Source organism: Parasteatoda tepidariorum, chromosome 3 (genome assembly GCF_982258835.1).
Source record: "Parasteatoda tepidariorum strain Cologne lab strain chromosome 3, Ptep-v5.0, whole genome shotgun sequence".
In the NCBI taxonomy this organism is placed as follows: Eukaryota; Metazoa; Arthropoda; class Arachnida; order Araneae; family Theridiidae; genus Parasteatoda; species Parasteatoda tepidariorum.
The window spans coordinates 86,523,673-86,549,554 of record NC_141757.1 but is presented as its reverse complement, the minus strand read 5'-3'; the positions used below and the strand labels follow the sequence as shown (position 1 = coordinate 86,549,554).

The 25,882-nt window shown below is 27.6% G+C and overlaps 1 protein-coding gene across 1 annotated transcript; it reads right to left on the bottom strand.

Moving 5' to 3' along the window:
* Positions 1 to 2,930: 2,930 nt before the first annotated feature.
* On the bottom strand, positions 2,931 to 16,871 carry LOC107437142 (uncharacterized). The gene is made up of 3 exons (XM_016049050.4): positions 16,750 to 16,871; positions 5,432 to 5,566; positions 2,931 to 3,919 (listed from the first exon to the last, which is right to left on the bottom strand). The coding sequence occupies exons 1-3, from the start codon at positions 16,785 to 16,787 to the stop codon at positions 3,037 to 3,039; spliced, it is 1,056 nt and encodes a 351-aa protein (XP_015904536.4). The 5' UTR covers positions 16,788 to 16,871; the 3' UTR covers positions 2,931 to 3,036.
* Between the last annotated feature and the right edge of the window lie 9,011 nt (positions 16,872 to 25,882).

The following is a 25,882-nucleotide window of genomic DNA, read 5'->3' as shown; positions in this document are numbered from 1 at the left end:
ATCATGTCTAATACGCATTTTTAACTTATTTTTGCGCCATGGTGGCCAAATAGTTGCAAATTTTATTTATTAAATTAAAAAAACAGTTACTACGAATTTTAATATTCAATAAATGTTATTTATGAATTTATGAGCCTTTGCATTTATTATTCTTAAGATTATTACTTAAAACTTTATTTTAGATTATAATTAGTTCGGTTTTGATTTCAATTGTTTGTTTTTTATGTTAAATAAGTTTTATGGCCGTTTCACTCTACCTTTTAAGATATGGGCTTAGTATAAAGCAAAGCAAAATTTTTGAAAAAAATCTATGAAGAAAATTATTAAAAAAAGTATACATTCAAATTAGCTTGGACAACATTCAAAATAAAGATAAGCTTTCAAATTTAATGAAAAAGTTCTGGATATGCTCAAAATAATTATTAATAAGCTTTCTTTGGTAAATTTATAAAAATTCTCTACATCAGACGTCCTCTCCTCTGTTATAAAGCGTAAAATAGGAACCTTTAAGTGGTCAAAATATCAAACAAAAAGTCTACTTCTTTACTACTATCAAATATTGAATGAAAAGCATACTTCTTCACTGCTATCAAATATCAAATAAAAAGTATACTTCTTTACTGTCATCAAATATCAAATACTTTACTAATACTTGTCATCAAATACGTATACTTTTTACTGTTATCAAATACCAAATAAAATACTACTTTATTGGATACAACTTAACTACTATTATTGAATAATATGCCATGCTTCCTATTATAATTTTTAATGGTTATGAAATCAAATTTGAAGACGAAAAATATAGCAAATGTTTGACAGCATTTTAGTAAAATGGAAAAATGTTTTTTTTTTTATGTTCATCGTTCGTTTATGTAACAGGTTGATGTTGTAAGAATTCATTTAACTTCACGCTTGAGTTTTGTTTAATCAAATTTTCATCACACTGATAATGAAATAATTTTCACACCTTTATCAATATTTTTTATGCCCTGTAAAATCTAACCTTCATTATTATAAATAGTAACTTTTTATGACAACTTATGCACACTTTAGTCACACTGAAAAGACGAATGTCACACCAAAATGCGTTTAGGCTTTAATTAAGATTTAATATTAGTTTTAATAAATTTCATCATAAAAAGATATGCACTTTACAAGGGATATATATCTACATTTGCATTTGATGTCGAGCTTTTCTCCGTTCTGTAAGCACTAAAAAGATATTTACATTAGCAAAGTTTAAATTGGAAGTTAAAATTTTAAAAAATTGTGACAAAATTGCTTAACTCAAAAAGAAATTTGAAAATATACCAGCTTTTGCTATACACTTCAGAGATCAAAGTTGCTAAGGTATTAAAGTTACTTTCTGAACATCAATCCCTTTACAAATTACAGATTTTCACACTTATTTACTATCACTAAACGAAAGCACTTCTGTCTCAATCGTGCCACATGTAACAGTTTCCGCACAAACTTTTCTTAGAGATTTGCCAATGTTATCCTGATAGCCAAAGTAACCCCAGTAAACGATTAAAATTTTTCGACAAAGATATTATTTAGCTATAGGGAGAGATGCTTATTCTTAATTTTGTTTTAAAATATTTAATAGTTAGTTTGCATTCATTATTTTAAAAGCATCCGTCGGCTGGAAACAATTTCACAAAGAATTTATAGAAATAGTAGATGAAAATTATTCACTGTAATATCATAAAATATCATAACGTTTAGTAATTATCATTAACTGTTTCATAAAATGGTAATATCATGCAACTACTTTGGTGTATAATAGAAAAACAACACTTTTATTTTGAGATACAAAATAAAAGCCGTAAATATATAGAGAGTAATATTAAGAAGGGATGATAAATAAATATTTCTAGTAAAATACGATGAATAAGGGATAAATAAATAATTTGCACGTCAATGACGCTATAACTTTTATTAGTTTTGTGCTGCTGATAATGGATCTTTTGTGCAAAGATATATAGATCTTTTTTGTTTAATGTTCTGTTTTTTTTTATCGCATCAAGTTATTTTTTATTCAATGATATAGCCCGAAAAGATTTGGCAACAATTGTCTTTTAATGATCTGTTCAAAAAAATGTGCTACAAATAAGCTATTACTTTATTTTTTAAATTAATGCTTTATTGTTTAAATAATAAATGATCATTTAATATCAAAATTCCAACGAAACATTTGCGTTTAAAAAAATTCAATAATTTCAAAGAAAAGTTTTTTGTAATAAAAAGCTCTTTCAGTATCTTTTAAATCCCCCTAAATGCTGCATAAAAAAGTCTGCCAAAGTAAAGTCTCTTTAAACCAAATAAAAAATTACTGAATTTGTAAGTAGAGGGAAAAGCTTAGACAGATTAATCAGCTTTTGCTTATTTATTTTTTTCAGCTTATTCCTGTAATTATTCTTTTTTTAATTTTTATTTCTTTCATATCAAAATCTTAATGATTAAGGCAAAATCTTTTCTTTATAAATGGTCCCAATAGTAAAAACTTTCGTTTTTATCATAAATTCTATATTAATATTACTTTTGTTATATTTCAGCTTACGAACACTGAAACTACCTAAAACTTAAGAAGAATAGACCAGAACTTAAAAATAATATTTTGAAAAAAATCTATTCTATGAAAATAATTATATTTTTCTCAATCGTCAATCATTAGATAAGCCTACTTAAATTAACAGTGGAAAGAAATTGTTAAAATTGAAAATATATTATTTTGAAATCACTGAAACATTCTAACTGCCAAGTTTTTTATCTTAAAAGTTGAAGAATAACTTTTTTAATTAATAGAACAATTACTGTCTTTGCCATATATTTAAAAGACAAATTCATTCCATGCATAATAAATAAAATCAAACTTATTTCGAAGATTAAAAAAAAGCAAGAAATAAAATTTCGGTTAGACATCATTTCATCAGAAAGATAAACTGTCTTTATTAATCTTAAAATGAAAAATTCCATTCTGGCAAATTGTTTGACTAATATCACCTTTTGATTCTCTTAAAATTAGAAACCCTAATTTGACCAAGTCTGTTTATCATCATCTGCCCATTCCCAAAATGAAGAATTGAAGTCAGGCCACATTTCCTCCTTTGACCATCCCCAAGTTGTAAAATTCCAATTAGGCCGCATTCCTTCATCAAAAGTATCATTTGACCACTCCGATGTAAAATTGAAATAAGGCCACATTTCCTCATTAAACATGTCTTTTGTCCAACCCCAAGATGAAGAATCCCAGTGAGGCCACATTTCTGTGTAAAAGTGATCTCCTTCTATCTTCCGAGGTTCAAAATTCCATCCGGATTCCATGGCTTCACTATAAGAAGCAATTACTCGAGTTGGCGCACCACTTGCTCCGCGCAACTTCATTGGCATAATATACAAAGTAGCACCACATCGGGGAATTCGCCCAATATTCATCAAGTTCTCAAGAACGTATTTATTTTCTCCAAGGAGTATTGCATGGCTTAAAAAATATGGCGATGAGCCATCAATGGAGAAGGTGTCGATGCCGACTCCCTTGATAGACCTTCTTTCTACTAACCAGCGAGCAGCTAGGGAATCCAATCCTGGAAAATGTAGTTTTGTTAAATCACCATCATCTGTACCCAAGTAGTCAGTATTGCTTCCCCATCTTTGGTCCCAGCCGGTACGAAGAAGAACAAAGGTATCATCGAGACTGCATCCAGTATTCTTTTCGAAATCCATGAAATCATCAATGAAGAACTGAGTGTCAGGGTCTGATACCACTCTCGCTGAAATATCAACGACGGTTGCACGTACAATGAAATTTTCGATTGGTAACTGGTCAATATTAAATCCTCCCTTAATTACATGGGATGGTGCATCCATGTGCGTGCCTTGCTGTGTTCCGGTAGAAATAACCTCAAATTGCAACCTGTAAAAAACAAAAACCTTCAAATTAATTCTAATTTCTAATTATAAGTTTTCTAGGAACAGGATACTCAAAAAAAGCGTTATAAAATTTTTGGAAAGGGTATAGTAAGCCAAAATAAACATTTGTTTCATAACATGTAACAGGAAATGTATTTAAGCGCCAGTAGTAGCTCTAGGGACGTCAGTTAAAATCAAAAAGGGTTAAAAACATAATTTGTCTAAGTAGTTCAGCATACCGTACATCCCTTTATATGCTCTGAATTTTCTGTATATTCTCTCTCCAAGTTTAATAAAAGGTCCATAGATCTGTACAGTGACAAAAAAATGAAACATCCTGAATAACTTTTAAAGTAATTATCGGATTTTCACAAACTAAGAATCAATTTTAATGTTTCGGGGTGGTTCTCAAACTTACTTTATCTATGGCAAGCAATTAATAAAACTTCACAAATTAACTTTGAAAAGTCGTTAACAGACCAAACATGGCAAAAAAAAATAGTACCCACTTTTTAAAATCAAGAAACTTAGAAAAAAAATCTTTTATCTCAAGATTTTTTTGAATGATATTTCCTACATACAGAATCTTGTAAGCAATATTAAAAAGTGATAGTATCATCGACTCAAGTAATTTTAAAAATGATTATCTTTAGTAACAGACCTGACACTATCAGTCTGGATATTTCTCTAGGACGACACGAAACAATTAATACGTACCTGGTAATTTTAAAATTAAAAATCAAATATATCTTTTAAATTAATAATAAAATGAATTTCATAAAATACATAAGTGTCTTGAAATTGTATTATACACTCATTATAATAAAAATTAGAGCACCTAGTAAGAGTTGCCGAAAGAAAAATTTTGTATGCCCAGGTACAACATTGATATAAGTAAGTGATTAAAAAATCAAAGAACGAATGCAGGATGTGATACGGTCGGGTATTGAAGCTTGCGTGTCCCGTATGATGACCAACAGCATCACGTTCCACGGTTGCTGTAAGAACTCCGCCAAATCAACTAAACTCGGAGGCTATCCAACTTGCCTTACCGTATCGCAAACTGCAAGAGTGTACTGAAATCTTCACTCATTTGTACTATTTCCGACAATAAATGATCATTTTGCTTTGAGTTTTTAATCACTTAACCAAATATATCAACGTTATATTTGGTTATGTAAAATAATAAATGTATAAAATTTGACTTAGTCGCTTTGTACGGCCTATTTTCCAGGATTGCTCTTTGTTGAAAATTTATAGAAAATAAGGTGTTCGACAAATTCCTTTAATATCAAACATAATAACTCTTAATCGTAGGCATTTTTGTAAATTCACCGGAATAAAAATTATTTTTTTGTCAAATATCAAAAATGCCTCAAATTTGAAATCCACCCATACTCATATTAACCGATACATAATATATATTTATAAAAAAAAACCTCAATATTTAATTACTATTAAAATTGATACGAAAAAAAATTAAAATATTTTAAAATTCTAATAAAAAGAAATTTACCAGCGACCCAGTGAATCGTCTTTTCGGTCAATTGTCATCATATATCCTAGACTTCGAGGATCCGTATTCGCTCTTTCATCATATGTGTGAGAGAGATCTACCATTCGCTTTTGAAGAGGAAATAGATACACTGCACTAGTAAATAAAAAGAGCAAAATAACTAGTTTTAACATTTTCTATTAATTCTGTAAATCTTTAAAAATAGAGAAAGATTTTAATTTTCAGCTAACAATTATTTTCGAACAATATTTTAGCTTGTTAGTTATTCTTGGAATGAGAGAGACTTTAAACTGTCTGTAATAGTCGTAAATTCAACCACAATAATGTTTTTTATATGATAAAATGAAATCTTCATTAATCATATTCCATAACGCTAGTTATCATAAGATTCAGCACAACGTTCCATCATGTCCCTTAAAAAAATATTAATCGTTTCAAGTCACGCGTATATTCTTCGCTTGAGATACCTTTTGTCCTTCAGAAATACCTACATTTCCATAAAATGCAGTTATATTTTTACTATTACGATATCATATTTAAATCGCTAGTTTAAACTTGTAATTCGTATAATACAGTGATAAATTTTAGTTAAAACTTATCCTCTTTTTTAAATTTTTTTTCTTCATTTTTACAAAATTCATAAACATACCCATAAAAAATTATGTAAACTATGAATCTTTAATCTAACTGAATTCATAATTTGAAAACAATAGGACGAAAAGAAAAATTAATACGTGTAAATAAGGAAAAGAGAACAATATTTAATGATTACTTAACATGTTTCAAAACAATATCACCTTGAATAATTTTTGCTTCAATTGCCGGATTTTTAGGAACTAAGTGCCACCTTAATAGTTCTAAGGAGTAATCTCAACTATGCTAATTAATTAGTGCTGACCATATTTTGAAATTCGAAATTTGGAAACAAAAACGTACTTCCTCAAAAAAAAACTACTTTTGTTCTTAGGGATTTAGATTTTTGACTGTCCAAATGAGAAGTGGAAGGGACAATATGATAAGTATGATACAAAAAATTTCATCAGAAAAAGTTGAAAGTTTGGGTTTGTTAATGTTAATGTCACATTTTCGCATTTAACTAAATATCAAGAATTTTTAAATGAATGGAAAAGTTTTTGAAAACAATTATAAAATTTATTTACCCAAAGATATATTCGCGTAAAAAAAGTAGTTTCAGTAATTGTTTATTATTTTATTAGTTAATTTTCAAAGCATTTTCTTAAATGTAAGGTATGGGTTGATTTCATATTTGAGGCATTTTTGATGTTCGACAAAGAAATTTTATTATACAATCCAATAACTTTTTGGCTTAGATTTTGTGATACTTACATACGATTAAGAGTTAATATGTATTAAGAGTAATATGTCAAAACTTGCATATGATTAAGAGTTGATATGTATTAAGAGTAATATGTCAAAACTTACATGCGATTAAGAGTTAATATGTATTAAGAGTAATATGTCAAAACTTACATACGATTGACAGTTAATATGTATTAAGAGTAATATGTCAAAACTTGCATATGATTAAGAGTTAATATGTATTAAGAGTAATATGTCAAAACTTACGTACGATTAAGAGTTAATATGTATTAAGAGTAACATGTCAAAACTTACATACGATTAAGAGTTAATATGTATTATATTATAAGAATTTGTCAAATCGTATTGAAAGAATTTTTAGCAAAAAGCGATCGTAGAAAATAGGCTGCTCAAAACGACAAAGTCAATTTTTCTATAATTTACCGATTTCTCAAGTATAATGTAAATGAAAAACACTTATGTATTTTAAAAAATTCCTTTCATAATAAAATTAAAAGATATCTTAGAGTGTTTTTTTTTAAATTTCCTGGTACGAATTAAATGTTTCGTGTTGTCCAAGAGAAGCGCCCAATCTGTACTATTTAGGTCTGTTACCAAAGATAATCTGTCTTAAAATTACTCAGTAGGTGACACAATCACTTTTTTAAAATTGCTTTCTTGATTCAATATAAAGGAAGAATCATTTTTAATAAATCTTTAGAAAGAGTTTACTTATAAATAGTTTTAGATTTTCAAAAGATGAGTATTTTTTAAACTGCCCGGTATGTTATCGACTTTTTAAAATCAATTAGTGAAGCTTTATTAATTGCTCGTCATATGCAAAATAAATCTGTGAACCATATTTCGGCCATAACGTCTTAAAACTAAAAAGTTTACGTGTGGTGGTAAAAAAAATTCAATCACGTAAAACTGTCCGGTCTGTTACCAGTTTGTGTGTTTTTTATTTAATGATGACATATAAGATTCCCGCAAGTATAAGTTTTAGTTTAATCTTCGCAATCACCATTAAAGCATTTGCAAGTCACGAAAACGAATTCATTTTAGTCTGCAATAATGATCAATTTTAATTTTATTTTTAAAATTATATCAGTTTCTAAAAGGCCTCAAAATTGAAATTTACCCCTATACAAACTTTTATGCCATTTTAAACAAGACTAAATAAAAACATTGGACAAAAAATTATTCCGAGTGATATTTTTTTATTTTCCTTGCGCACTGTAAATTGATTCAAAAGTAAGTTTTTCCATAAAATAACCTTAATTCCTCTAAGGAAAAAATTTTTGAGGATTCTTTCTTCACATAACAGTCTAGGACCACTTGTTTCTGTTAAAGGAGTGGCGAGCAGCTAATAATAACGGTTATTGCAGATTAGTTCAGTGTAGAATGGTGCAATAAATAAAAAGGCCATATTTAATAACAATCATATTTAAGAAAGTAAACAATAAAAACAAACAATGATGATGGCGTGATATTTGTTTCGCTTCCCACCAATAAGCTTTCATACCATTTCGTTGCAACACAAATGATACATGAATTATTATTATGAAGTGATTATGAATTATTACAGCGCCCTCTTTTGAGTCAGGCAGAAATTCGTAGCAACAGTGCAAGCAAATAATAACACAATAAGTGAGGTCATAATTAAGCAGCTGATATTTATAAAAATATGGAATTTTTTTAACTGAAATTGTTACCTTCAAATATTAAAAAATAAAGAGTAAAATATTTTGCCAAAAACCTTATTACCTAATTAAGGTTGCAGTAAATTTGAATAATATTTTTACGCACTCAAAATTTTTATTTTGTGAATCCAGAAAGTTATAGGTTAATATTAAAGGCAGATATGGGAACATGTATATATACAGTACATGAGCATCAATTTCTCCATTTTAACTCTTATAAATACATATTTTGCATATATTTTGCGAATAGTACTCAGTGAATACTGAATATCGATGAAATTTATATTGATATTTTATACTGATGACTTAAAATTGGATGATAATTAGCGAAATGTTTGTCAATATTTTGTAAATATTGAATATAGCGGAAAATTTCTTATCTGTACATATAGATAATTTAAAGTCATGTCTTATATTTAAAACTGATATGAAATTTGCGTTTGTTATTAAAATATGTAATTGGAAAGGTAAATTTTATGATTCTTTGCTTAAGAATTTATTCATTAGTATTTTACAGTAGTGTTTTACCATGCACCATAAAACATATATTTCAACTTTCAGTGTATTTAGCTTGAATTCAAAAATTCAATATTCTTTGTATACACAAATATTTGCAAAAATATGACAAAAGGATCTTGAAAACTATTTCCTTTTTCTTCTTATCAAATATTTATATACGGTGTCTTTCAATAATTGTCGCACCTTTACTTCTAATTCTGTGATATTTTATCTTTTATATTGCACTATTTCCAAGTTTATGGATGATTGAAAAGAGTCTAGAATTCATCCTTTAGTGTTAATCCAAAGATTTGGCTGGCTTGTGCACGTTTTAGTCAGAAAAAGATAGTGATGGTATTACCCGATCTCCTCACTACACTACCAAACCGTCTAATCATGTCCCGTCTTTACCAGCAACATTTGAACAGAGAAAACTACATAGATGTAATGATAATGATGCCGTTGAAAATTGCAAAAAAAATAAATACAAATAACTGCCAAAATAGCTGAAAACTGTATTAAAAATTAATTTTTAGATTAGATTGATATCAAATGTTTAAATATCATAATCCGTTGTTTTCAACCTTAGAAATTTAACTGTTTAAGAATTGGGTACTTAAACTTCAAGAAGAAAAAGATCACACATATGACCTATGACGTCAGCTGATCCTTTACAAACAAAATAGCGTGCTAAAATTGAGCTAAGTTTCTCCACGTAAGTTAAAATCTTAATTAACCGGAAATTAATTAAATAGAGAGCCGCGTCGCACATCGAATTCGCTGAAATATAATTGTTTCTTGTCTACGTCTTTTACTTCAGATTTATTATTTGTTTATGTATTTTATTTTAGCCATAATATATTTTTGTTAACTTCGATGCATAATCAGTTTGTTTATGTTCTACATGGCTCCGTGCCTGTCGTTGTGTTAAATAATAAATATATATAGTGAAGGAATTGAAATGTTTGTGAAAGAATATAGAATGTGTCACCTAAGAGAATTGATACTTGACGAATTTGGCTTACTCGAAATAGAATGAAAAGAACAGTTTCGAACATAAAAAACGTTTTGCAATCATGTTTTAATAACCAATCAGAATCGAGATACCCTCACCACGTCATTTGTAGGTATCCCATTAAAGAAAAGGTTATATAAAAAAAGGTGAAGCTTAAACTATTGATAAAAAAATAAAATTAAGAATGATTTATTCTCTTAAGTGAAATATTTGAAATAATGTCTTAAAGTAAAGTAAACTAAATGTGTGTCCAAAATGCTAATTGATTTATCTAATCCTTCGAAAAAAGAAAAATTAATCTTTCAAATAAATAAGAAAGAAAATTTGTCTAACTTCGTTTTCTTTTCTTTAAAGCAAACCTAACTCGCTTTCAAACTATGTATATAAACTTTACTTATTCACATGTTTGTTTTAAAATGTAACTCGATTCTCTTAGCAACCAAAATAAAAACTTTATTTACTTTTAGTTAAATTTCGCCTCGATTTATCTTACTAAAATTTAATCCTCAATAACGTAATCATTTTAGTCACTTTTTAAAAAATAAGGTTTTTAATATTTAAAAGCAGTTACCAAATTCCAAGAATGCAGCAGCCTTTTCGAATGGTAACCAGACTGTTATCATAATTAATTTCATAATTAAATTTCAGGCATTAAAACAACGAGCGTTTTGCTTTAGATTTAATGAAGTTTAAAAAATATTAAATGTAATATAGCTAAATAATTTTTTCTATCATTAATTTTATACTTTACTCTCATTAAACCTTTTAGAATTACTCTTAAAAGGATTTGAAATAGTTCGAGGGTATTTCTAGGTAAAAAAGAACTTTTCTGAGAATTAAAAGCATATAACGCATTCAATTTGAAACTTTTCAATTGGTATAGTTTTAATCATATTCTCTAATTATCGAAAAATTATTTACTTTTAGAAAATGAGTAATAGATTTCTTTTTTTTAAACCTTACTAAGATCTATATAATTTCCATTATCTACTTTTAGTTGTTAATTGAATTTATTCTAAAGTGCAAAATTATGCAATCATTTTCTGCTTTTTCTGCCATTTGATTGAAGTTAGCTAAAGCTTAAAGTTTAACTTTAAGCTTTAAGTAACTTCAGTCAAATAAATATAATTTACTTCAAGCATAATTTCCTACTTTTATTCAAACATACGTGCAAATCCAAGCTGTAATCGATTTTTGGTCAGATTTCATAACTTAAAATACTGTCTATATAAATTAATTAGTACATGATCAGTATTAATTAGCATATATCTTAGGTCCTCGAACAATTAAGATTGAATCCTAGTTCGTGAAAATCCGATCATTAGATCAAAAGTTATTCAAAGTGTTCAATCTTTCTTCACTTTTTTTACGCTTTCTACTTTAAAGTTCGTATCATAAATTATAAACATATTCATTCACCTGAAAGAAATTACTCCTACAGGGTGTCTGTAATCATCGCCCTTAATGTATATTTTTGTAATATTTTTTTCAGATATGAAATACACTTTAGCAAAGAAAAAGAAAACGCTATCAAAATCCGTTGAATCACTTGTAACGAAAGAGGAATGAAAAACAACAAAATCAGTTTGATTGTTTAATGAAACTTGAAGCTTCTTCCAATGATCACTTTTCAACTCGTTGCTATTTGTCAAAACCAAACAGGTTTTGACGTTTTCCATCCCGCCTACCTCAACAGTGGTTCGATAGAATTTAATTGCATTTTTGTTCTTTTCATCCCATATAGGATGATTTGTGATTCATATTGTTCTTACTTTTTGTTCTTTTCCTTACTTTATTTGTGACATTCTAAAAGTCTCTATAATAAGCAGGGTAATTAACAACTTTAATAATAAAACAAACTACTAAATTAAAGAAGCAAATGAACTAAAAAGTTTCGCTATAGTAAAAGGAAAAATATTCTTAAAGCATACGAATATGAGACATTCGAAAAGTAAATGTTTTCGGATGAAAAAGGGAAAATATTTTTCTCTGAAATGCAAAAATAAATTTTTTCAATTAAAATATTTTGTTTACATTCTATTGATATATATTCTGACACATAATATTAAATTAAATTTCTCTTAAAAGGAAAGACGTTTCCTGAAAATATTAAATAGATACGTTTTCTTGTATTCATATGCTTTCTTTCAAATGGAGTGAAAACAAGAAAGTCAAAATATTCTATCGAACTTCTTGCAAGAAATTAGAGAAACCTTTCTATTTCTCATGTCCCTGAAAAAGCGAAACGATTTTGTAATAGTATACTGATGCATAATAGTTAAGAAATAAGACACAAAAACAGCGAATCTTTTTCCCAATAGATTTGTATAACAAATCCTCAACATTTAAGGAATCTGGATCTGGCCTTCCCCATTATGACTTGATCAGAAACACACAAAGAAACAGTTCATAATAGGAAAAAGCTTCTAGCTGTGTATTTCGACATTTCTGCGAATAGGTTCTAGATATGAGATGAGCTTAGCCCAAAACCCTGGGATAACAAGGACTCGTTTACTGAAAAAAGTTTTCGGGTTCGAACTCATGATAAAATTTTTATGTACTTTTTTATTACTCTTAAACAAACGTTTAGCTTAGTTATTAAGGATGAAAAATCTAAAATTTATAAGAGATAATAATAAGGTAATCTGGTACTTCTATTGGCTATTTTGTTTAATGAGGCTTGAGATTAAGATTTTCAGTTTAAGATTTTGATTTTTTTGTTATTTTGGAGCTTCTTTCGGTATTATACTATGGGTAGGATACGTTTATTGACTGGTCGATTTGAGCGAAATACAGTTATAATAAGTGTGGCGAACTTAGGCATTCAAATAACACATTGAGAGATTATATTTAGTCTGGTAGTAAAAAGTAATATTCAATGTATCGTGAATGATGCGAGCAGATGCCTCCAATTATATTGTAGTTCTTGTCTTAAAAAATACGTGCTGGCAGAAACGGTAAAAACGGTCATTTATTTCCCTTATTTATTTACCATCACATGCATTTTGCATATTATTAAACTGTAACTATGTAATTTTCATTAGTTAATGTATATTTTTAAAGGTTAATTATCCTCCTGCTGAGGACAGTAGAAATTATCAGACGGATATCTCGGGCTCTGGCGGATTCGAGCTTTAAGTAATCCTATTTGTTTCTGGCTCGGGGGTGCTGGAATTAAAATTCTTCTGATTTGGAACTCCAAAAGTGAGTGTAATGGGTTACTATGCAATTTTAATCCTGATAATGTGTTCAAACTTAGCTAGAAGTTTTTCAGAATATTTTTGCAACCAACTGGTGTATATAACGTTTTTTAACTTGAACATTTCGACAAAAAACAACCTAAAAAGGTAATTTTTTTTTTAAAAAAATCTTTAACTTGAAGAGAGAAACCAATAGCAGATTTAAAATCAACGATGGGAAAATATCCTAGATCCTATAAAAAAATTCATGCAACGGGGACTAAAAAATTATTCTTCTTCAGTGTTATTCATGCAGATTAATTTTCTCTATTTGAGTTATGTCGGACTACTAAATTGATCCGCGCTGAAGGCTTCTCTCTTCTATCTCTTGGTGTTGGTTTTACCCTTTAAGTTCTTGACCTTCTGCGATTTTTTTTTCAATTTCTTGCTGACCGCTGCTAAGTTACCAAGACTTGACAATAATTATGCCGCAGATCATGATACGAAAATCTTTCCCATTTGGAGAGGGATATTGAGTTCGTAAACTTGTGAACTATTCATGACAAGGGAAGAGGGTAACAAGGCATGCGGCATCACTCACGATGGTTGAAATAAAAGCATTTGAAATGTACGAATTAAACGCTTTTATATTGTTTATTTATTTATTTATACATACATATAAATATATATATATATATATATATATATATATATATATATATATATATATATATATATATATACATATATATATATATATATATATATATATATATATATATATATATATATATATATATATATATATATATATATATATATATATATATATATATATATATATATATATATATATATATATATATTGCGTTTATTTGCAAAACAAGAAAAAGCAAAACACGAACAAGCTTTCTTCTGAGGAGTGATGAAATGGGACACTTTGTAACAAAAAAAGGAAGGGATACAAATCCTGCAGAAAAGCTTATCTAAGTTTATAAGCAGCCCCTGTGCAAATATGTATTTCTAATTTTCACATATTAAGAACTTTCTCATAAAATAATTATTTCCATAACTTACAGTAGCCTGCAAAAGTTTCTTAAGAATTTTTTTAAAAAATTTAGTTACAATTATTCCTTGTAGGCATAATGCATTCGTGATGACTCCCACAAATATTAATAATAAAATTAATAATAAAATTGAAGAAATATATATTTATAGCTAAAAAGAATTTCAAAATTATCTGCCAATCATTAGTGAAGAAATATTAGAATCCTGTTGGTTTTTCAACATTGAGATAACAAACTTTCATACACAAAATCAAATATTTAACAAAATAAAAGTGGAAGAGATTATATTTCCGAATACTCTACCAATATTTCCAGATAGAATATTGCATCTTAACTAATAATAAAAAATGATGAAAATAATATAAAATATAAAATGGATAATATAAAATGGAGAAAAGCAAAATTATTTTCAATTTCTCGATTCATTAAACTTTATTAATTTTTGCTTCAACTGACTCGCTTCCTGCGAAATTTTGTCTGTGTAACATCTATAATGACAAACAAGTAAAATTTTATAAAATAAACACGTGTAGTGAATTCTATCAGATCAAAAAAAATTTCATATTCAATACGAAGAAACTTATTGAAATATCAAAAATAGAAAATAGAAATTGTACGTTTAATTCCTCCTTTCTATTTATAATTTTTTTTCACTCGATAAAATTTATATTTCACATAAGTCTCTAACAACTCAGCAATATTTTTGAAAATTAAAAATTAAAGCTTATAATTGTTTTGCAATATTTTCAAAATAAATCTTTTCATTTTCTTTAAAGTACCTGTTCAAAAAAAAGTCCTCTTTTACGAAGTTTTGATATTATTAGTAAAAACTATTTTTATAACATTTTCTCAGAGTAAAAATAAACCAAACTTAATTACACGGTAACTTTCATATGTATATTTTATTTCATTTTATAACTAAGATTGGTACTTATTTCGAAGGCCATAAAAATTGACAAATTACTATTGAAGCCATTGATGCTTAATCATGGTATTAATTGTATTTTATTTCATTTTATAATTAGTGTTGAAAAACTAACCTAATTCTAAGTTTGTGGCTGTCAATGTTCTGCTCCTTAGACTTGTAATTTTGAACTCAACCCAAAAGACAAGGGAACTCCTAGATCAAGTATTGGGACAAGCTATCCTTTGTGAAGGACTTTCTGATTGAACTAACCCACAACTGCGTTACATGGAACGGAAAAGCACGAAAACATTCCTCGGTAAGCCCGACAGCAAGGAGATTCCAACTCATGATCCGTCAACCACTGATACTTTATGTCAACACTATGGTCGGTGCGAGCAAGGAGCAGAATTCGTGTCACCTAGCCACAACTGGATTCGAACTTAGGTAACGTCTTATTATATGCATTATTAAGAGAATAGATATTTTTTGCAATAGTTTTTTTTTAAAATCTAAAACATATTATGTCACAATAACGTAGTGTTTAATAAAATATATACTACCAATGGCCAACTATGAGACGAGTGTTACAATTATATTATGATAATTTATTTTAGATTAATCTTTTTATTTTTAAAAAATAAAGCCTAATAATTTTCAGAAAAAAAGGAATAGCATGTGATGTTTAATTTACTAATATGTTTTTTTCGTCTGCTTAAATTTCTACAAATTGCTTTTTTTGTTAAAAGTAATTTTATTCTATTGCAATTATTGTACAATCACTTATAGAAGTTAATTACATTCCTAAAAACAGTTTTTACTCTTAATATCAAAATAACAATTAATCATTCTTCTCTCGATGATTACTTCACGATTCGAATCTATCTTTTTATTGTGGACCTAGCTGAGAAATAAGTTTTCCTTAAAAAGAAGAAAAAAATCTTCTTTTTTTTTTGTTTCTTTTTGTTCTTTCTATACGTAAACTCTTTTTAAAATCCTCCTAATTTGTTTGATTTTGACAATGTTTAGAATTTATAAGTTGAATATTGATAACACCTTATGCATGGGATTCTACAGTTTCAGTTTTAAAAAGGATTCTATAACTATCTATTAAAGATGGTAATTATAAACAGATCGCATGTATATCACTTGATATGCAGAATATCGAATAATTGCATGATATAAAAATATTACATCGATATTTAGTTGTAGCTAATTATTCCCGTGTTTTTAGATAATAAGTTTTTAGTCCTTCCCTAACTTCAAATTAAAATTAAATTTTATTTTGTCCTTCCCGTAGTGGCATCAATCCCATCTTCATGGGAATAAGTATTTAAAAATATTTATTGTTCGAAACACATCTTCTTTATCTTCCAACTCTAATAAAGCAATTCCATCTACTTAGTTAATCACGTATACCCCCAAAAAATAATACAGAGAAGCGATTACCCTCTTGAAAACGTGATATGAAATAGAGGGTCCAAACTGCGGCAAGATAAGAGGAATATCCATCAACAGCTATGTTTTCGTCTCGAAAAGCGACGATATCGAAACAAAAATAAAAAAAATGGAACAAATAAACAAAAAACTAAATAAAATAGAAAGTAATATTATCAGAGCTGGAAAACATACGGGCGGGGTGGTGGCGCGAGTCCGCTAACAAGACACATCTTTCTTCGCTGTCCAACCCGGAAATCACGTATTTTGAAGGAGCGGAAGTCCGTCCTTCGATTGACACTTTTTGCCCGACCTTCAGCAGTATCGCCAAGTTAAGTCGTTTTTTATCGTTTGGAAAGCAAGAATGTAATACTGAGTTAGGCTATTGATAGAAATAGTGCACGTTTAGTTTATCCTACATATTTTTTCATGGAACAATTATATTGAATTGGAAACTAGAATTTAGTTAAGTTGTTTTTTATCGTTTGAAAAGCTAATATTGAGTAAGAATATTGATAGATGTAGGGCACGTTTAGTCTATACAACAAGTATTTTTATGGAAAAATTACGTTGAATAGAAAACTAGAGCATAGTTAAGTTCTTTTTTATCGTTTGACAAGCTAATACTGGGTAACACAAATGATAAAAGTAGAGCACGTTTATTTTATCCAATATGTATTTTTATGGAGCAATTATTGCATAGAAAGCTGGAATTTAGAAAAGCTAATACTGAGTAAGGCTACTGATAGAAGTAGAGCATGTTTAGTTTATCCATTATGTATTTTCATGGAACAATTATATTGAATAGAAAACCAGAATTTGATAAGTTGTTTTTTATCGTTGGAAAAGCTAATACTGAGTCAGGCTACTGATAAAAATAAAGCACGTTTAGTTTATCCAATCTGTATTTTTATGAAACAATTATATTGAATAGAAAAATACAATTTAGTGAAGTCGTTTTTAATCGTTTGGAAAACGAAAATCTAATACTGAGTAAGGCAATTGATAGAAGTAAAGCATGTTCAGTTTTTCCAATATTTATTTTTATGAAACAATTGTATTGAATGGAGAATTTAGTGAAGTCGCTTTAAATTGTTAGGTAAACAAGAATCTAACACGGAGTTAAATTGCACAGTCACAATAGTTTTCTAAATTTCACACGTGAGAAAAAATTCCTAAATGTGCTAAATGCCTGCAAAAAGATTAATTATTTTTTATCCTTTTCTTGTTTATAACTTTAATGAATTAAAATGAATGATAATTCACGAAAATTTTCTTTATTTGTCTCAAATATTCTGGAGGACTTTTATAGATTTTTAATTATTATACATACCCATGGTCCCCTTCCCCGCCAACGACGCTCATGCACTATTCTTTTGCTATTCTTATTTGTAATTCTTAATATTTATCTCTAAACATTTTCTTCAATTTAGAGCCCTAAATCAAATTGGGATGCTCTTATCAAAGTTTCATATCTATCTTCATGAAGTACTTTCAGTTATTCTAACGGTTCCAAACAGTGTAAACTTTTTCTTGTACTTAATTTTTCGGAAACTGTTTATTTAAAAGGCATTTTGTTATTAATGTGATTTGATTCCCCTGCGCTTTAAACTCTCCATTGGGCTGACTTGAAATAACATCAGAGAAAATTCACGCAAAAAGAATGCTATTAGACTTGTAAATTTGATCAGTTACTTGATGTAAAAAACTGAACGTCTTTGCAAATCCAATCGATTTCTACACTTAACCTAGTTCCCAACTTGCGTTTTATTCTATCAACTCAATTTTTCAAGCTGTCTTAGTTCAATAAATCGATTTTTATCAGCTTAAGAATATGTTGCGTACTGGAATGCATTTCTTTCTGGATGATGTTATCAAAGAAATAAATCATTGTTAATGATAAACAGATTTTTATCCAAATTTTTTTGCGATTCAAAACACTGTGAAACATTTGTCTTTCCTTCTAAGCGATATCTAAATTCATTACTCTTAAAACATTTCTGAATAGTTAAATATATGTAAAAATTAAATACTGTTTATGGTAGACGTTTATTCACATTCGAAATTATTTTAATTCATATAGATCCGGAGTAATCTGATTAAATTTCATTTATAAAATGTAAATACATTCGAAATTTAAAAATAAACTTCCTAATGAAGGATTTCTTTAAAATAAACATGAAAATTGTTTAATGCGTTATTTGTGCCACGATCTTCGAAATAATTTATTTTTTTAAAAACGCTTTTGGAAAGTTTAAGTGAGTTTACGATTATAAGGGCATTTGCCATCTTCTGAAGAAATTCATGGTTTAATAGTTTTAGGATGTAAAATTAAACAAATGTATTTGCAAATTAAACATTTTAAACTTAATAACACAATAAAATGCTTCAACTTGAACTGAATTATTCAACTTAACACTCAGTTAAGGTTAAAACGCATTTTCTTGGTAATATGTTTCAATTTACCAATAATATGGTAAAAGTTACCAATAATATGGTAAAAGTTACCAATAATATGGTTCAAGATACCAATAACATGGTTCAAGTTACCAATAATATGGTTCAATGTTCAACCTATTTAATTTCGGTTAAAATTTTGGCATTTAAATTGTTAAATTTTAAAACATACTTGAGCATTTAAAGTCACTGTATAAAATGCCGGACTCTTTTAAGTAAAGTAGAAACTTTAGAATTATTATATACTTTGCCTAGTCATCATTGAATAGAATACCTATAGGCATTCTATAGGACAACGATGGCGAACCTTTTTGAGTAGAGGGTCAAATTTTGTTCATTATTTTTTGAAATACTTTTTTGGAATACTTTTTTAATGTAAATTTTATTTTTTTATATATTTTTAGCTAAATGTAGAATAATACGAACTATAACTTTGAAAACCAGAAATTCCCGTAAACCATTATCATATGAATAAAAAAATTACAAAACGAATGGTTTAAATGCCGCATATTTTGTATTTATTAACCATGCAAAATTATATTGTTGTTGTTTTTTTACCCGAAAATATCATTATTATTCAGTGTGGTAATTTTCCCAGAATTTTAATCTTCGAAAGAATTTTAATCCACTTGGAAAGGGAATGGTTGTAAAAAAAACAATAATGCGTTAACACCGAAAATTCAGGTCTTAGTCTTAAAATTTTCTAAACAATTATTAGTTCTTATTTTCATTTCTAGAATTTTTCCTAAGTTATTAAATCTGAAATTATTAATTTACATATATGTGCTACAAATATATTAAATATGTGCAATTTAAGTTATTCGAGAAAATCTATACTTTCATTTGTAAGTCATTTATGATCATACAGTAGGGGGACGCATGACGTCACACCATGTTTTGATTTCGACACCATTTTTATCCAAAATGAACTCAGTGACTAAATCATTGTCATATTGTAATGGTCACGAGCTCCTGCACATGTGCAGTGATACATGGTAGAAAATCAGTTGACCAATATTCACTTGAAAATATTTGTTTAAATAAATGTAACTTTTTAAATAAATTCCACCTTAGATATTTACAATTGTAATTTTTTAATATTTTCAATTACTTGTTTGCTTTTTAATGAAGCAAAAATAAGTTTACGAAAATCAACCGTAGGTCATTTAAAAACTCTTCGTGGGTGAGTACTTCCCTCCTGGGTACGTTCGTCATCATTGCTATAGAACGACAATCGCTCGTTATTCTAAGTAAGAAACGTGAAAATTGCTACATGCGTTGCCTAATCATTTTATAGAATGCCTGTAGTTTTTTCATGCTCATTCTATTGAATGCCCAACACAGAGCGTCAACAGAGATATATATATTTAAAATATATATATTTCTTCAATTAACTACAGTATTGTAACTATATAGTATTAACTATAGTATTGAAACTACTATAGTATAAACTATAGTAGTTTCTACTATAGTTACTAAGCCTGACTAGGCATTCTAAAGAATACCGTATGTCATATATTAATGGAGGCACATATATATTTTAAAAAATATTTCTTTGATTACAGAAACTACTATAATTGCATAGCTAGCCTCACAATTGCTTCAATTGCACAATTGCGTCAATTACTTTTTTCATACATTGACGAATACATATATATTTAAAAAAGCATGTATTCAACTAAAGGAACTGCTATAATTAAAAAGCACTGATTTGGCATAGAATGCCGTATTTCCTACATTGACGGAAACATATTGCCAACTTGTACTATCGTTACAAAGGATTTTACAAGATTGTAGTAAAACAATAATGAAGTTTGGAAACATTGTCTTAAAACGAAACTATTAAGATATCTATAAACATAAGTAGCCGACAAATAGATATTATCTACATATTTTTTAAATTTATTAATTCGTCATGATTGTTTAAAAAAAAAATTTGAAACTTTAAACTTCAAGATTTAATAAGCCAAAACGCTAATGTTGCAACATTAAAACACAAGTTGCTACAGGAAAACTAATTCTCAACGGCTGCACAAGTTGGCAGCTATGCATATATATTTTAAAAAAATATTTCTTAAATTGAAGGATCTACTATAATTACTAAGCCCTGACTAGACATTCTATAGAATACCGTTTTTCATACATTAACGAAGACATATTTATTTAAGAAATAATTCTTCACTTAAAAGACTGCTATAATTGCTACTGAGAAGTTACACTTCAAATAAATTGCAAATGGAATAAAAAATATTAGCAACTTAATTTATTATATTTTGCATTGATGCAAAATGGGCATCTCATTATGTTAGATCAGATTTCACATAATTATTGCAATGGCAATGTAATTTTTATCAACTAAAAGCTGTCAACTGTTGCCACATCTTACAACTAAACTTCGACCTATGATAATCTGATGAAAACTTAACTTTTAGTGGAGTTTTGATAACCCTGACTCCCATCAGCACTCATCACGTAGATTTATATGTTTTTTTTACTTGAACTGTTAACTGTTCTGTAGCGATATCCACTAATCTTATGAGACTGCGTGATTTAAAAAATAGTAAAAAAAATCTCAGCTCGTACGACTTTCATTGATAACACTAAAATCAACAAGACAGCAATAAAAACAACAAGATCCTCTTAGTAAAAGATAATTTTGGGAGTTGTATCAATCAAAATCTGCAACCGAAATTTAAATTTAAATTTTTTAACTTGAGCAGAAATTTATTATGGCTTTAATTTTAAAAGGGACTTTATTCGTTTTACTTATTTAACCAATATGAAAGAACGCAAAGCCCATTAAATTTTCAAAAATAAAATATCTATTTTTTCGATGTTTAAGTAATTTGACAGAATTTATTAATTTCGAAACATTTTTAATAATATAATTTAAGACTCGTCTGAATGGTACAGTGATAATGAGCTTTTTTACATTTCAATTGGTGTTTTCTCAAACCAAAGTTTTTTTACACTAGTGAGTTTTAATAATTTTTTTTTAGTTTTTATTCAATTTTATTGAAAATGTGTTAAATTTGTACTGCAATAACTAGTTTTTTTACACTCGTGAGTTTTAATAATTTTTTTCTTAGTTTTTATTCAATTTTATTCAAAATGTGTTAAATTTGTACTGTAATAACTAGTTTTTTTACACTCGTGAGTTTTAATAATTTTTTTTATAGTTTTTATTCAATTTTATTGAAAATGTATTAATTTTGAACTGTAATAACTAGGTTTTTTGCACTCGTGAGTTTTAATCATTTTTTTTAGGTTTTATTCAATTTTACTGAAAATGTGTTAAATTTTTACTGTAATAACTAGTTTTTTTACACTCGTGAGTTTTAATAATTTTTTTCTTAGTTTTTATTCAATTTTATTGAAAATGTATTAAATTTGTACTGTAATAACTAGTTTTTTTACACTCGTGAGTTTTAATTTTTTTTTTAGTTTTTATTCAATTTTATTGAAAATGTATTAGATTTGTACTGTAATAACTAGTTTTTTTACACTCGTGAGTTTTAATCATTTTTTTTAGTTTTTATTCAATTTTATTGAAAATGTATTAAATTTGTACTGTAATAACTAGTTTTTTTACACTCGTGAGTTTTAATAATTTTTTTCTTAGTTTTTATTCAATTACATTGAAAATGTGTTAAATTTGTATTGTAAATAACTGTGGCGTAATATCTCTCTGAATATGATGTTGAACGACCTTTAAAAAATTATGTGAAGGAGCACCTTATCCCGGGTTAACACAAAATTTATCACTCATATATGATTTAAAGGCCGCAATTTAGGTCTAAACACTAAAAACTGAACAATCTCACTCCAAACTCTCTTTTTTTTACATCATACGAGAATTATTTTCATTTCTGAAAACACCAATGTTGGGGGTATCAAAATTTAAAAATGCCAGGAAGAATATTAGCAGTAGTTTGTTTACAATCTGGAATGAGTTGGCCAGAGAGTTTTTTTTTCCTTTAAAAGCTGATATTCATCAACCCAAACAAAAATCTGCCGTGAAATATGTATGTTTGATTTTTGATTCATAATAAGGATAATCATATTTTAATTTCTTAAATCTCTCAGAACTGTTTTTAAATGATATGTAATGTATGATTTCTATCACCTTCCGTTCTGTTATGCCTATTTTAAACTAGTCTTAATATTCTTTTTAAGTTTGATTCACAATTGTTTGATCACGTGTAAGTTTGATTCACAATTTAATTTTATTTTAAAAAAGAATAAATGCGTTCTAAATTAAGGATTCTTACTTAATATTGTTTTTAAAATTAACTTTGCTGACTCTTATGTGTATCTTATCTTACGGAAATTATTAATTTGTTCTTGTCTTCGCTTATCCTCCCTCCATCTATGGATCTTGTCTGACTATCCTCCATCTATAGACAACAAGTAGTGCAAAATAATTTACAACAGGTACAAAATAGATTACAACAAGTAGTGCAAAATAATTGTTTAGTAAAATACTAGATCCGAGAGCTTGACATTTGTCTATACAACTTTGGTGTAAAGTAATTAAATAGTTGTAAAGATAGTTGTAAATATGCCAAAATATAATGGGTAACACTATTAGCAGAAATTTCTAGTAAAAGAGAGAAAATAATTGTTGGAAAATAATATGAGTCACGTTGTTTGAAAAAATCTTGAAAATCCTTCTCCAAGAATAAATTAACCTCATTGTTTCCTCGTAGTAGTTTTAATAACAACGTCGATTCGAGAAATGCTGTATTAATTCACTTCTTTAGGAGAAGTAAACGATTTTTCTAGTTTTTCTCTGATTTTAAATTGCTTGCAAGACAATTTTTTAAATAACACAATGCTATATAATTATAAAAATAACGCTGGTTAAAGAAATGCTGCATTAATTCATTTTTCTGGACAAATAAATGACTCCTCTTATTCATCTCAGATTTTAAAGTTTTTGCCTGGCAATTTTTTAAATAGCACAATATTATACAGTTTTAAAAACAACGTCGATTAGAGAAATGCTGTATTAATTCACTTCTTTAGGAGAAGTAAACGACTTCTCTAGTTTTTCTCTGATTTTAAATTGCTTGCAAGACAATTTTTTAAATAACACAATGCTATAGAATTATAAAAATAACGCTGGTTAATGAAATGCTGTATTAATTCATTTTTCTGGACAAATAAATGACTCCTCTTATTCATCTCAGATTTTAAAGTTTTTGCCTGGCAATTTTTTAAATAGCACAATATTATATAGTTTTAAAAACAACGTCGGTTAGAGAAATGCCGTATTAATATGCATTTTGCGAAATGCCGCATTAATACGCTTTTTCGCGAGAAGTGAACGACTTATCTCGTTCTTCTCAGATTTTAAAATTCTTGCCTGGCAATTCTTTGAATATTTTGTATCCGAAAAGTTTTATAACCACTTAATCTCTTGCTTACATATATCGAAATTATTCCTTAATTTTAATGATTTGTTCTATTTTCATTGCCCTTTTTTTAATCAAAAATTATTATTCCGTTGCAAATAATAAATTTATTAGATTTATATTGATGAATTTTCAAAAAGCTTTAATCATAAAAAAATTGTTCAAGAAAAAAGTAAACTTCAATCTTTAATATTTTTCCCGCGTCTGTAGGTTTATTTAAACTTTATTTATAAAAGGTAATAAAATTTTAAAAATGACATGTTGTAAGAATATTATTATCTTTCAGTTAAATTCAAAAGTATAAAGAAATATTATCTAACAAAAGTGATAAAAAGTCTTTATTTTGTTTTTTTCTTCAAAATTGAAAATAAATATCAAATCTAAAAAAAATCAACAATAGAAATCATTAGCATAAATCTGAATACATAGTAGAAATTATTTTTATTACAATTTAAAGAACTGTTCCAAACATAAAACAGTTTATCAGAATCGTTATAACAATTTTCAAAGATCAATATTTTAAATTTTACTCCTTTGCTACAAAGTGTTCTTGACATTTACATGGATATGATCTTAAATTTATTGTTATAGTTTGTTCAATAATACTTTTCTTAGACATTTTGACAAAATAATAAATTGACTTTGAAAAGGAAAAAAAACTATTTTGCTTTAAAATGCAACGAATGTAACTACATTATTTTATGATATCGAATATTTAATTTTAAAATATAACTAAAATAACCTTAAATGCCATTTGCAATGTAAATAACAATTTCAAACATATTTTTTTGAGTTTTTCGTATGAACACTAATCACTTAATAATTTATTTTTAAACGTCGAATTATTATATATTTTCCAAGCGTCGTAAGAAAATAGAACTTTTATATCGTTAGTCCTTTCTCTGGGAATTAATTATCATATTAATGATTTATTTTTCGTCCTTGAAACTACTTCCTTTTCAGAGAGACATATTTGAGAAACCCATTAATCAAAAATGTTTATTTATTTTCTTCCTGTATTTCCGCAAGTTTACACTAGTGTACGCTTTATTTACTGTTGCCTCTAGAAAAATTATCGTTAATTAAAGGACACATTTGGAGTGTGTCTATTCTATAAGACATACAAAATATTATACAGGTCATAGCCTGCTGCATTAGTGTCCAGAAAAATGCATATTTAATGAAGTAACTAATCAAAAAATAGTTTTAAGCAGAAGCTAGCTCTGAGTGAAGCCTCAAGCTTCTAAGGGGTTTGGAAGGAAGATGAGAAAATTAAATGTACTTTTGATCATTATTATTTTATTGTTACAAATGAATTGTTTCTTATTCACCTCAGTATCTTTTGAGATGTGTTAAATAAAATTTCGTCGCACAGTAGGATTTGTAGGATTTAAGAATCTCAATAGATTTTTTTGTGAGGAAAATTATACAAAAATAGTTACGTAACCGCCATT

Coding starts and splice junctions, on each gene's coding strand:
- LOC107437142 (XM_016049050.4), bottom strand. CDS start 16,787: ATGTGTCTTGTTAGCGGACTCGCGCCACCACCCCGCCC. Junction 5,567..16,749: donor CTCGCGCCACCACCCCGCCC/GTATGTTTTCCA, acceptor TTTATTTACTAG/TGCAGTGTATCTATTTCCTC. Junction 3,920..5,431: donor GACGATTCACTGGGTCGCTG/GTAAATTTCTTT, acceptor TGTTTTTTACAG/GTTGCAATTTGAGGTTATTT.